The sequence below is a fragment of the Muntiacus reevesi genome, chromosome 1 (assembly GCF_963930625.1).
Source record: "Muntiacus reevesi chromosome 1, mMunRee1.1, whole genome shotgun sequence".
Classification (NCBI taxonomy): domain Eukaryota; kingdom Metazoa; phylum Chordata; class Mammalia; order Artiodactyla; family Cervidae; genus Muntiacus; species Muntiacus reevesi.
This window is the reverse complement of record NC_089249.1, coordinates 282,163,557-282,177,805: the sequence shown is the minus strand read 5'-3', so window position 1 is coordinate 282,177,805 and position 14,249 is coordinate 282,163,557. Positions and strand designations below refer to the sequence as shown.

The 14,249-nt window shown below is 39.8% G+C and overlaps 1 protein-coding gene across 4 annotated transcripts in view; it reads left to right on the top strand.

Moving 5' to 3' along the window:
• Window positions 1–14,249, top strand: part of FBXL17 (F-box and leucine rich repeat protein 17) — a 498,131-nt gene that overhangs the window by 329,729 nt on the left and 154,153 nt on the right. For all 4 annotated transcript variants that reach the window (XM_065923017.1, XM_065922840.1, XM_065922924.1 and 1 more), the window contains one exon: window positions 1,452–1,528. In XM_065923017.1, the coding sequence (XP_065779089.1) occupies window positions 1,452–1,528 (77 nt within the window). The remainder of the gene's footprint in view (window positions 1–1,451; window positions 1,529–14,249) is intronic.

Genomic DNA, 14,249 nt, shown 5'->3' with positions numbered 1-14,249 from the left:
GACTTTATTCAAATATTACATTAAACTCAAATGATGCAAAATTAGGTTTAAAAATTTCCCTTCATAATAAGCTATATCAATCATAATTACATTGTTACTGTTTTGAGTTTTCTATTGTAACCATGGAACAGCTTACCCATTTTTTATAATAAATCTTTTTTTTTAATAACCAAAAAAAATGTTTATTCAGTTAGTCTGAGGAACTTAGAAATGTTTGTCATTCCATTAAGACAATATTCTATAAAGATATTTTTAAAAGAAAAATATGTCTTCTCTATAACTAATTTAACCTTCAGTAATGAATTATGTGAAGTAAAATTGTATAAAATTTCCTGACATTTTATGAAGATACCTACAAATAAGCCAGACAGCAAATAAAATATCTGAAAGACAGAGATGGATACTCAGTAATTTTTTGATGGATTATACACATAGGTATCAAATTACTTGATCCTTACTTCCTAGAAAAGGTTAATGACTCTTTTTGCTTTTACCCTTTTACTTAACTGTTGTGTATGAAGATTAAGACGGGGACCGCACTGAAGGACGCGCATGCCATGTGTCAGTTTGACTGTGCGCGTTTTTCTGATGTTGCAGGGGACTGAACCGTCAGGTGGGCAGTGTTGTTAATCACTGTTTACAAAGTTCACTCAGGTTTGTGTTACATCTTCCACTCTGGACATCAGAGCAGGGTGCGCCACTCAAAACTTTAACTTAGATGAAGCCAGAAGAGACTTTAAATCCTACATATCTGTATCTATATTATTTAAATGGCCTATGTATATGCAACAATTCATCTAAAACATTAATAAAACCAGGGAAAATATTTTAATGTTCTTATGATTTTTCTTTCTTCTTAATCAGTGTCACAGATTTTACATTTTTATGTTGAATAAAATTTCACAAATGTATATCAGTGTTATCAAACTCCACCATTAAAAATTAAACCATGAGCAATATTACATTCACTTATAATGAGCCAGTTCCCTTCGCAGGAATCGAACTGGGGTGTCCTGCATTGCTGGCAGATTCTTTACCAGCTGAGCTACCAGGGAGTCCCTTATAATGAGCATCCATGTATATTCTACAGCTTCATTACTTTATGTAAATGATAAATATTCATTATATAGCATATGTTTACTAATCTTTTATTACCAAATGTAACACTGCTCTTAGAGGAATATCTCTTTTTCATCAGTTTAGCTTTACAAGATGCACTAATCATAAATGTATTTAATTAAGGTCATTTAAGTATTAAAGCACTTGAGTTTCAAAAGCAGGGAATATAATACCCTTTCCTGAAACACCTTGAGAGCAGTTTGTGGAAAGAAGAGAGCTCTGGTACTTATTCATCAAACGCTGGCCTCTTCCCGTCACAGCCGTGGCCAGACGCTTGCTAATTTGACTTGAAACACGCCAGTGTAACTCGCCACTCTCTGTGTGTGTTTCAGGTGTGTGGAGGTCATCGCGAAGGAAGGGCAGAACCTGAAAGAGCTGTACCTGGTGTCCTGCAAAATCACAGACCACGGTATGTAATGAGCCATCGTCCAGTCGTTCTCACGAGTAGGAAGGTTCAGGTCTTTGAGAGCTTTTTTAAAAGAAACCAACAGCTACTGTCTCATAGAGACTGAGATTTATCTTTACTTAGGCAAACTCTGATCATACTGCCCCAAATCAAGAAATCTTCAAATTAGAACCAGAGTAAAATGAATATATATATTAGTTTTATCACCACATGAAATCATATACATACTCACATAGAATTAAAAAGTGTGGCTAAAATTGCTATATGATGAAACTAAATATTAGGATAATTAAATATTTGATATAATATAATTATTATGTTGTGTTGATTTGCTTAATTTATGTCATGTCGAATGCACGCTTGCTGACATTCCAAATGCCAACCCTTCTTAATGCCTTAAATTCTTTCAAACATTGGAAACTTCCAATAGGAAGTTTAGATATATAGGAAGTAAAAGGTATATACATTTGTTTGTAAGAGTTTAAATATGTTAATTTTAAATATTCCTTTAAATTGGAGAAAAGCAAGTTATTATATAAAAATATGAAAAGTATGAAGTCCTCTTATTGAAGTAATAAAGAAAATAACCCATCTAGACTTTCCTCTTTTGTTTAGCACATTATAAATATTTTTTACTATTAATTTGCATATTTAATCTAAATACAGAGTTTTAACTAGATGTTTCTAAATGATTTCCATTTCTCTTTTCTGATTTTTAAAGTTGTTTCTTTACATTGAAGAATATGCTTTCTACCTTGAAGGAAACTAATAATCCATTATTATTATTATTTTCTTTTTTACTGTTAATCCAACATATGCTGATAATTGACTCCAATCCTAAGATATCATACTGACCATCTGGCCTGAATGGGAGAGTTGAATTTTATCAGCTACTAAATTCATCCTTTGGAAAAACTCTATGAAAGCTATAACAAAAAATAAAAAATAACATAAAGGATTGGCTTAAAGATAACCCTAATTTCTTTTCAGAGTTTATTTTTTGAGATTGGTAAATTTCTTACATGGATTTATACATAATGTTTCTGGGTTGTTGTCTTTTTTGTAATTATACCATGAGAAAGGAGTGTTTTGATGTTTTCTTTTTTGCATGTAGTTTGGTTTCTGGTTTGGCACATTAGATTGCCTATAAGATACAGTAACTCTAAAGCCCTCAATGCCTCCCTTTTTTCTAGACCTTAGAGTGCTCTCTCTGCCCCAAACCGGGCAGATCCTCAAAACCTGTAGATTTGGTAATTAACTAGTACATTCATTCATTCCAAACACTTTGCTTGGCGTTCAAAATCCTTTACCATTAGTCCCCTATCTGCCTCTCCAATCTTATTAATTGCCAGGAAAACCGTGGACTAAGTTCTTTAGAATGGGCCCTTCAAGTCCCGCAATGAAAACTGTTTCTAAAATTACACTCTGTGGCAGCACCAGTAAGTTACCCAGTGCAAGGAAATGTTCCAGAAGTCATGGAAAAGAGGAAACGCTTTGGACCTGGGACAGATAGGGAATCGGGTTCAGTCTTTATGCTTGGGCCTTCGGGAAGTTCCCTCACATCTCTGAGGCCATTTCCTCACGTGTAAGCTGACTTCGTGGTCCCGTGTGTTCCTGGTCTAGTGAGAGCGCGGTGTGCACTGCTGAGCAAACTTGCTTTCCCGCAGGAGAGGCACACAGGAAAGATTCACCAATTCTTCTACCTCCTTTTCTTTCCTGGGAAGGGAGGTCTTGGAAGAGGCCTTTGTTGTTGTTGCTGTTGCTATTATGTATTGTTATTGTTTATTGCTGTTGTTCACTGATATTCTCTTATTCTGGTGTTTTGAGATTTTAGGTTTTGTTTTTTTCTCCTGGTGGGGTGAAAACTTTAGGTTTTGTTTTTTTCTCCTGGTGAGGTGAAAACTATGTTAATACTTTGCCCATGTGGTTTGTGTTTATTCATATCTCTGAATTATTTAGGTCAGCTGTTTTCAACCCTCTCTGCAGGTTAGGATCACCTGGGGAAGTTGTAAACCATTTTGATGCTTGAATCTTACACAGGGATTTCAAAATTTCTGGGAGGTGGTGTCCAGGCAATAAAACATGCCTGGATGATGTCAGTGTCAGCCAAAATTGAGAACCACTGACCTACTCTACTCAAGAGAAACTAGAAGTGAAAATTTTGAGGATTGCCTCCCTCCATGGAGAAATTATCATGGTTTTCTCATACCCTCCAGCTCTCCAGTCCTCTGCCCAGCTCGTCTCCCTTCCTTCTCCCTGGGATTTGTGGTGAAAACCTCTCAGAGGATTTGCGGTGAAAACCTCTGTGCATCTGTTCTGTTCTTCAAAATGTTGGGGCACAGTTGAGGTAGAAGGGTAAAGGTCGATAGTTTATGAGATTGTGCTGTAATTGCTACTTGATTGTAAAATTTTAAAAAATTACTGAACACTCAGCTCACCTCCTTTCCTCCTTGTACCCTGCCAATAACACATGAACAGTTTTTGTCAGAAAGACAGCAGAAAAGATTATTCATTGTAACCAGAGAAACAGCATGTTTTTGGAAGTTACTGCTTTACTACGGGAGGGTGTGATCCTTTGCCCTGTGTTAATTATAAATTTTAAGAAAGAAATGCAGATGATATTTTCCTTCTTTAACGGAATATATATTCTGTAGGATTTTTTTTTTTTTTTGAAGCTGTTTAGAAATAGTAAAATTCTATGTACCTGATACCAGGGAATTTCACCCTTCAAAAGACGATCCTAATTCTGCTTCCAGTAGCTTTGCACATACTCCAGTCTCCTCCTCAGCTCCTTTTTCCTTGGTGTTTGTACGTGCCCCCATTACAGTATCCTGAGATGTTTGAAGTTCTCTGCAGGTTGCATCAATTCAGAAACAGCAGCTCGCCGGGCTTATCGTTTGTAATTTTTGTCGAGATTCTCACAGGTGTTGAATGTGATGTTGTAGTACTTAGCGACACCTGGCCAGGCTGGTAGGCAGTTATGTTCATTTTAATTGATATATGATATACTTGTTGTGGAGAAAAGTATCATTCTAATAGGCTTCTTATTCCCCAGATTGAACATAGATCTTTGTGGTAAAGGATAACAATTATAAACAAATCAATAATTCAGGCACAGCTGAATGGAAAATACAGTCTTGGGTAATTGCTCCCTAAAGACAAAATAATATTGTCACTCTTCTGTCACTAAACAAATAAATGTTATGGGCTGTTATCACGGGAAAAAAATTCAAACTAAGGTGTCAGAGTTAGGTTAGAATTTGTCTCATCTTTTTTTTTTTTTTTTTTTTAATGATCTGGGCCAAGTTACTTAGCCTTTTAGTTTTGTCGTCTGTTAAGCGCATGACAGAGCAGACCATAAAAGCTGGTGAAGATGAGTGTGAAACGTCTGCACTTTCCCTGGTGGAATGGTGGATGCTCAGTGACAGCAGTTCTTCCAACTCTAGAATTGCGAGAACGAGCTCTCTGTTTTTCTGAGGAAGAATCAGGCCTCTTCCTCCGCCAAGGGTGGCTTTCTGTCTGTGGGAATCGTTCTTTCTAAGTTTGACCTTTATTAGTCTACGCATGCCTAACTGGCTTCCACACCTAAGCTACCGAAGCCATGCTGTTCTTTGTAGGGAGTAAATGGAAAGATGCAGGAAAAGTTGAAGAGCTTTATCTTAGGTTATCCCTATCTTAGGTTTCTCCCCTCTCTTTTCTCTGGATTTCCTTCATTTTTGTTTGGATTATTTGGCTCCCCTTATGCTTTCTTGTTCTCATAATAATTTGTCAATGAAGAATTTCCAACCTGCCTTTCCGCTTGCCTTCAAATACTTTCCTGTTGAAAAATTCTCCTCCTTCAGAAAGGTGTGTCCTTAGGACTAACGGGAACGGAGAAGTCGGCGTGCATCATGCATGCCTGCGGAGGCCAGAGCCCGCCGTGGGCAGCGCGGCGGCGGCCCCGGGGGCTGATAAAGGCGACGGATGGAGAAAAGCCCCCCCTCCGTTGGCGGCCAGGCCGCGGGGGCCACCGGGGTGACCCGGGTCGGGGCGCAGTGGTAACGGGGACCCTGCTCGGTGGGTTGTGAGCACACTGCCTTTGACTTGGCGCTCCTGAGGGCCCTGGACATGCGCTCTAGGGCATATCTTTTTGCTTCCTGTCTCAGGCTGGCAAATAAGCTTTTAATTAAAGAGGACTGGAAACACTCAACTTCTGACCTCGCCGCCCGCGGCCTCCAGGGCCCCTGCGCCCCCGGCACTGCCCTCGGCCGCCGCTGCGGTGCTGCTCCGGGGCGGGGAGCCCACCGCGGCCTGCCGCGGACGCTGCTGGGCCCCTCCGGCCAAGCGGCCTCCCAGACGCGGAGGTCAGCCTGCGGCGGTTATCGCCAGAGACGCCGTTCCGGCCGGCCGGCCTGCCGCACGGCGCAGACGCTGCCTCGGCGCCGGCTGTGTGCGGGGCTGCGCCGAGGCGCCTTCTGGGGCGCGCGCCTGGGGCCTCGGTGCGGGCCCGCGCACAGCGCCGCCTGCCGACTGCGGGAGGAAGGCACGCGGTAACGCGCCGCCTTCTCCGGACCGGGGAAGGGGCGGCGAGGGCCGCTGCCTCATCCCTGCCGGCTCTAGCCCTGGTCTCAGCCGTGCTGACCTTCAAGCGCGATGCCGAGGTTAATAGGCGGGGCGTTCCCTGCCTTCTCCTGGGACACCAGACCTCGTCAGCTATTAGTTAACCCGAACTAGATCCTGGATACATGATCAAAATAAGCACACCAAAGAAACAGAGATCCCAACAAGCATTCTGGGTTACACTCGTATCAGGGGTGTTTCTTTTTCTGTTGTTGTTTTTTTTTTTTTAATTCTTGTCAAACCAATGCTGATTAAGGAAGAAAATCTTACATGAAAGATAGTTTGGCCCTTTCTTATGCCATCTTATTTTTCATATTATTAGGTATGCATTACATACAGTGATGTTCCATTTAAAATTAAATTCTTGGTTTTTTTCTTTTATGTTTTGTTTCATTTTCAAATTATATTTCAAACTACTGCAAGATTTCTGGGTAAGATTCAGCTCCTTTTGCAGCAGGAATAACTCTAATAGTTGTAAAGTGACAGAGACAAACTTTAGAAAATAGATTTGCAAGTCAAAAAGAATGCCTTATTGTTTCCTGTTGATTATTCACATTTTCTCTCCATTCTATCATTTAAATATAGATAGCTTTTACTGTTTCTAACGAAATAATACTAAGATGCTAAATCCTCTATTGTTGCAAATTCTCCTTGTTTGTCCATCTTAAAAGTCATTTCTCTTCACTTGTAATTTTTTTATTCTTGGAGTTCCTTACCATTGGATTTGTATGTCTACTTTTGTACTTAACAAGTGTTATTGTTTTTTTTCTTTCTTTTCAGTAATGGTCATGATTTTTCACCAAAAATTTGGTAATTATAATTTTTAAGTATTATAATTAAAAGAAGCACTTCTTAAGACATTTCTTTTAAAAGTCTCTCATAACCAATTCAAAGGCCAACTCTGACTTTGTATGTATTAGAGTTTTTTTTAATTAAGAAATCTTCTAACTTACATTTAAAAGACAAATAGACCAATTTCTATGCTTGCCCTGAACTTTCTTATACCTCCAAATATACTAATGTTGCTTCCCTTAATTTGTTAATTTTTATGGCCAAATACTAAATTTCCATATACAACTTAATTGTTAACTGAAATATTTACTTTCCCACTTTCCTTTTCTCAGTTACTTATTAGCATTTCTAATAAAGAAAGCTTGATTTTAATTTTAATTAACTTTTAACATTAATCTCATGATGTTCTGTTATAGATAAAAGAAATTTGTCCCAAATCACATAAAAAGTCATTTTTTCAGAGTGCCTACTTTAGTACCCTTAGTACCCTTCAGTATTCAGACTAAGCGTTTATTTTCCTTGAACTGTGCTGTAACATGGTCATTATTGATTATTATCAGTATTAGATCAGCAATGAGTGAATCTCAAGGGGTTTGCAATAAACACCAAGGCAACTGCTATAATACTCGATTTCTAGTTTACCACAAAAGAAACAATTTCCTAATGTTTAAGACTGCTTGAAAACAGATGTCTTGAGTGGTAGTGAGCTCTTTCTTACAAGAGTTATTCAAACTGAGATAATCTCGAAAAGAAGGTGGAAAGTTGGAAGCAGTGGGGTAAGGAATTGACCTACATAATGTTTAAATTTCTTAAAATCCTGGGATGTGTACTGGGCCGGCTCCATTTTTGTTTCATTCAGCAGACGTTTACTGGCTGGGTGCTGGCCAGGTGCTGTGGAGTGTACGAGATGAGTGAGAAGTGTATACTTTGACGCAGAGAGAGCAGACATAAGCCGTGAGAATGTTTTGAGTTAACATGATGGTGTCAGATTAAAAAAAAGGCCCTATGAGATGTCGGGACTCAGCAGGACGGGGTGGTAAGAGATTGAAGTCTTCGGTGGAGGAGGCGTGGAGGACAGATAGGAGAAGGGAGGGCCTTTGAGGAAGTGCAGTCCTGGGAAAGGCTCAGCATGAACAGGTGTCTGAATGGGCGAGCTTGTACGCGTTGGTTAATCTAAAGAAAGAACAGAAATCATCCAAAGTGACTATGTGCACACACGGGCAAATTTTGAAGAAACCTTATGAAAATATTCTAGTTGAAAATTCAGAGTAAGTTCCAACTTTCATTTCGACTTTTCCTGTCTTATTCACCATTCCCATGGTAACAACTTCTCTTAACATACATAAAAGGAAGCACTCCTTTGGGTTCTAACTACTAATCAAGTACCCAGTTCAAATGAAGGAAAGTGCAATGTTAATTTTCATAACAATAGAATAGCTAACATTTATTGGATGTTTTCATGCATTTGATTAAATGGATTCATGTAATGCCCTTAGCACCCTGTTTTGGATGTGGACTGTTAGTATTCCAGCTGACAGATGTGGAAACCCAGGTTCACATAGTTTGTGAGTAACTGTATGATATTGTGTCGTTGTTCAGCCACTAAGTCGTGTCCGGCTCTTTGTGACCCCATGGACTGCAGCACTTCAGTCTTCCCTGTTCTTCTCCCGGAGCTTGCTCAAATTCATGTCCATTGAGTCAGTGATACCATCCAATCATCTCATCCTCTGTCGTCCCCTTCTCCTCCTGCCTTCAATCTTTCCCAGCATCAGGGTCTTTGCCAATGAGTCAGTTCTTCCCATCAGGTAGCCAAAGTATTGGCGTCTCAGCTTCAACATCAGTCTTTCCAATGAACACCCAGGACTGATTTCCTTTATGATGGACTGGTTGGATCTCCTTGCAATCCAAGAGACTGTCAAGAGTCTTCTGCCGCACCACAGTTTGAAAGTATCAATTCTTTGGCACTCAGCCTAGATTCAATAATAAATCAGTCTCTTGGATAACCACTCACAGGTCAGTGATGTGCTTAGGAGTATTTATTACTAGAAAGCTTTGTTGGATTGTCCCAGTTGTCAAGGCTTAAATGATGTAACTGAAATTCATGATACCGTGTTTCGTCCATCTTTGTATTAAAAAAAAAATCACAAAGCAACTACCCCATGAGATCTAATTATATAGTTATAGAACTTAATAGGTTAAACATGCTTATCCACTATAATTGTGTTGTGCTGACACCAAGCATTAGTTGCATTCTATGGTTAAACATTCCTTCGCCAGGAGGTAGAGACTCTCATTGACTCAGTGTGTATTCATGTATTCAACAAATATTTCTTAATTTCAAAGCTGTATATAATTCTTCATGAGTTAAATTTTTTCTTGCATCCTTTCTAAGTTTTTACCAAAAGCTTATGAAAGAAGCATGAACATTATTACTCCTTTTTAATGGATGAGGAAATCGAGTCTGTATAGGTTTTCATTAATTAGCAAAACTGGAACTATAATCTTCTCCCTCTAAATTGCTTACTGGATTATGTGTAGATAACTTCTTAAATTTCCCAGCCTTTCTTATAGAAATGATTTCTTTATTTAAATGATCCTTTAAAAGCAATTCAGCTAATATTAAATGACGTGATTTCACAGCAGTTTTTTTAAAATACAGTTATTTCTAGAGACACACAGTTCTGTACCATTCCCTAAAGCATAAGCAGTTGTTGTCTTCTTTAGGTTCTTTCTTAAGCCCGAGCTCAGAAGTTCCTGGGATCTCAGGTGCCTCTTAATTCCCTTCCCTTAGGAGAGCTGCTCCCAAGGATGTCCTCTGAGAAGTGAAAATGGAGTCTCTTCAATATGGCTCCGCCGTCTGCCTCCTTTTATGCCCTTTAGCATTGGTTCACTTCAGTTCAGTCTCAGTCCTGTCTGACTCTCTGCGACCCCATGGACCACAGCACGCCAGGCCTCCCTGTCCATCACCAGCTCCCGGAGTTTGCTCAGACTCATGCCCATTGAGTCGGTGATGCCATCCAGCCATCCCACCCTCTGTTGGCCCCTTCTCCTGCCTTCAAGCTTTCCCAGCATCAGGGTCTGTGGCATCCGTGCTCCTCACCTTCTGAGATGGTTCATGGAGAGCAGGAGCAGAAAGGGGCCTGAAGCCCCAGGGCTGCACCTCTCCCTGCTGCAGCAGTGAGCTGGGCCCAAAGGGCCCTCTTAGGGTCTCCCCTTCCCTTTAATGTAATTTAAGGCATTTTACCCTCCCCGGCTGTGTTTTTGACTAAATCTTCTTCCCTCTTTCCTGGGTAATTAGCCTACATAAGACACTTGGCATCTGATATTTATTTGGAAAAAATAAAAACAAAAATTTTTGCCAATTTTCCTGCTAGAAAATGATAGTAACACTTGTAACAAAATAGAAATCAAACATTAAACTAATTGATTTTACTGTTTGTCGTTCACTAATTAGCCTCACATTGTTATACCCATGGACACTGGTAGGATTAAGCCTTACCAGGTTTTTCTCATTTATTAGCAGGATTTCCTTATATTAAGAGCAACTTTGCTTTATTGACTTCTTGGTTTACTTGAGTTCAATTTATATAGGAGAGGAAGGAATAACACATGATTTTTTTCTCTTTGTTTACCATTTTTCAAAATGCTAATTTGGTTTCCAGTATTCTCCAAAGTGACCAATGAGGAGTTGTTACTTTTGTTTAAGTGTTATTAGAATCTCAACAATCCCTTGCGGTTATTCTTGTAATTGTTACTCAGATTGTCCTTCACATTGGCAGTAGACGCTTCTTCGAGTTGGCTCCCCTGGCCTTCTCATCCTGACTCATTATGTCAAGATGTACAAGGTCCATCTTGTGCATTTCACGCCGGAGTTATGGCACCTACTCGTTTTTCTGAAGAACTTTGGTTCTTTGAATGAATTGGGCTTTTTAAAGAAATTTATCTTCTATGTCCGTGCTGCCCTCTGAGTCTTACATCGCTGTATTTTCTGCCTTTCATTCTTCCAGCCTAAAACCTATTTTAGCTCCCATCACAAGTCCAACCTTTCCATTAGAAACTCAGCAAGTTCAGCCCCACCCTGGGTTTTAGAGAATCCTCATTTAGGGATTCTCAACACACTAGAAACTTCTAGTTCCATATACAGGAACACCTCATCTTATTCTGCTTAGCATGTTAAACCCTGCGGTTTTACGCACGGGGCGTTTGTGGCAACTCTCTGTAGAGCAAGCCCGTCGGTGCCGCTTCTCCAGCAGCGTCTGCTCATTTTGTGTCTCTCTGTCACATTTTGGTAACTCTCAAAAAGTTTCAGGCTTCTTCTTTATTACTGTATTTCTTTGTGATCTGTGATCAGTGGTCTTGATGTTACTGCTATGTCATACTGAAAGCTCAGGTGATGGTTAGTATTTTTTAACAATACAGTAATCAAAATATCATGTGCATTCTTTTCTAAGAGCACATAATGCAATCACACACATAATAGACTACAGTATAGTATGAACATAACTTTGACGTGCAGCGGGAGGCCAGGAGGTTCGTGTGACTCACGTCATTGTCGCAGTCACTTGGCTGTGGTGATCAGGAGCCAGCCTGCAGTAGCTCCCCGGAATCCCTGTATCCAACACTCGTAGTTCTGCCCACACTTTCTGCTTTCGGAGAAATTAGGAGTGGAACTTGGGAAACAGGTATTTTTATATTTTGGCTACCCCATCAATTCTCTGGGAATTTCCTTCCAATTTTGTTTCACAGGTTCTGCATTTAAGTGCTAAAATATGACCTCTTGGACCCATTTGGAAATAAGTAGAAAAAGTGTTCCAACTGTAAGGTGTGACATCATCTCATTTCAGGGCTTTTAAACTTCCTTGTTCTACAGTGGAAAATACATTTTGCCTTTAAAGTGCTTGTTGTGTGTTCACTAAAGTGATTGTACCACTGACTAGAATGACTAGCAATTTGAAAAACACTGCTCTGGTTCATCTCCTTCAAAGGATAGATGAGAACTAGATCTGTCAGTCAGGGACCCGCTTGAGGAGAAAACTGGTGGATTTCCTTGGTACACAGTGGACACTCTTCTTGAGATGGATGGTGCCAACCTTCTCAAGCTCATAAAATCCCATGTGTTGATCTTGTTATCCATGAATAAGTGTTAATATTCCCTTCTTCTCATATCCTTGGGAGTAAGAGAATCAAACAGATTCTCTTTATGATTTTACTTAGAATAGATATTAAATGGAACTTTGAGGCAGAAAGGTAGTTTGGTTAATTTAATTTCCTAATTAAGTCAAACTTACTTTTATTAATAACTTAAATATTAAACTATTCATTTTGACTCTTATCCTAAATCATTCTCTTGGCTTTTTAAGACTTAGTCAATTAGAATTTACCTGTCAAATGTATTCCTTTTCTTGCGTTTATCTGCATGACATTAAATAAATAGTTTGAACTTTTCAACTTTTCAAACAATTGTGTTGAATTTGACGTGGCTGTTCCAGCCTATGTGCTTCTGTCTGGAGTGCGTGCCGAGTCCCTGAAAGCAACTTGTCTTTCGTGGCGAATGACTGTGTGTGGGCACAGAAAGGGGATTTTAAAAATTAGAAATAAGGGGTAAACAAAAAAGAATTCTGTCTTCAGGGAGTTATGGACTTTGCTATTATGGTTCTTCTCTATTTCTATTATGGCTCTTTAGAATGAACCACCTTCATGCTGATATAATGTAAATTTTGCTTGCCAAAATACTTTTATATAATAAATAATTCTTAGAAGCAGAAAAAAAGGATATAGAAAACTAGCTAAGCACTGTTTGATTGATACTTGTAATATATTTTTAATCATCTCTCTCTTAGGTTAAATTTCCGATTTTTTTTTCTTCCTACTCTTTCCTCACATATGGCTCTAGGAGCTTCTCCAAGAAAGCAGTTTTGCTTTGAAGATATTTCATTTCCTCTCATGAAGGATTCTTCTCCTCTTTTAGATTTGAAATCACAATAATGCCCTCAAAGATCCAGCCCCTTCCTGCCCTCTGTTAGAAAATCTTTCCGAAGTCAGCCATGGAAAGTCCAGTTTGGAGACTTGAAGTCCAGAGATGCTCCTCTGGGGTATGAGGATGAGACAGCTGTGCAGGGAGCTGCTCCTGACGTCTAGAATGACACGTTCTGAACCTCCTTGAGGAGGAAGACACCGTGTTTGATAGTAACCAAAAAGCTGCTTTTAACTGAATGAGAAGGGTGTGTTAAGTTACTTCAGTCTGGTCCGACTCTTTCCGACCCCATGGACTGTAGCCGACCAGGCTCCTCTGTCCACGGGATTATCCAGGCAAGAGTACTGGGGTGGGCTGCCATTTCCTTCTCCAGGGGATCTTCCCAACCCTGGGATCGAACCCATGTCTTTTACGTCTTCTCCTTGGCAGGTCGGTTCTTTACCACTAGCGCCATCTGGGAAGCCAGTCACCCCTATTCATGATTACATTTACCCACAGTCAACCGTGGTCCAAAAATGTTAAGTAGAAAATTCCGGAAATAAGCAGTTTGTAAGTTTCACATCATGTGCCTTTCTGAGCAGCCTGGTGAACCCTCCCGCCTTGAGCGCCATCCCGCCTGGAGGGTGAATTCCTCCTGTGCCCGAGGCCAGTCCTTGCAGTTCCCAGGTTGATCATTGGAGTGGCAAGGCGCTTGTGTTCACGTAGCTCTTACTTTACTTAATAAAGTTCCCAAAGGTGCAAGAATAGTGATGCCGACAGTTCGGATATTCTCTTACTTTGCCTGACTTATAAATTAAGCTTTATCATAGGCACGTGTGTAGGAAAAAACATAGTATACACAGGGTTCAGTGCTGTCCAAGTGTCAGGCATCCTCTGGGAGTCTTGGAAAGTACCGCCCACAGACAAAGAGGGGCTACTATTTTATATATGTGTGTGTGTGTGTTGATAATAATGTACATATTAAATAGCATATATATGAAATATATGATATATATATATCATAATAAATGAGACAAGCCAATTTTGAACAGCAATAAGGAACTTAACATTTCAGCTCTACAAAATAAATGAAGAGCTTGAAATTCAATCAGTCCTATTTTATGTTGAGGCAAATGTACTTGGCTTTTTATGAGAATCCTACCTTCTGCTCTGGTTTGCATAAGAAATTGGCTGAAATCCTCTAAAGCGTTCGTTTTCAACTTTGCCGTTACAGCACACCTTGCAATCAAGGTTTGCAAACCATCTTCTTTTTAAAAATTTCTAAATTAGAATAGATTGGGTAGGGTTTCTTACTGTCCCTCCCTTGGATTTCGATAACATTTTCCTGAGTGGCAGAACGAGAGATGAGTTTAGCGGGCA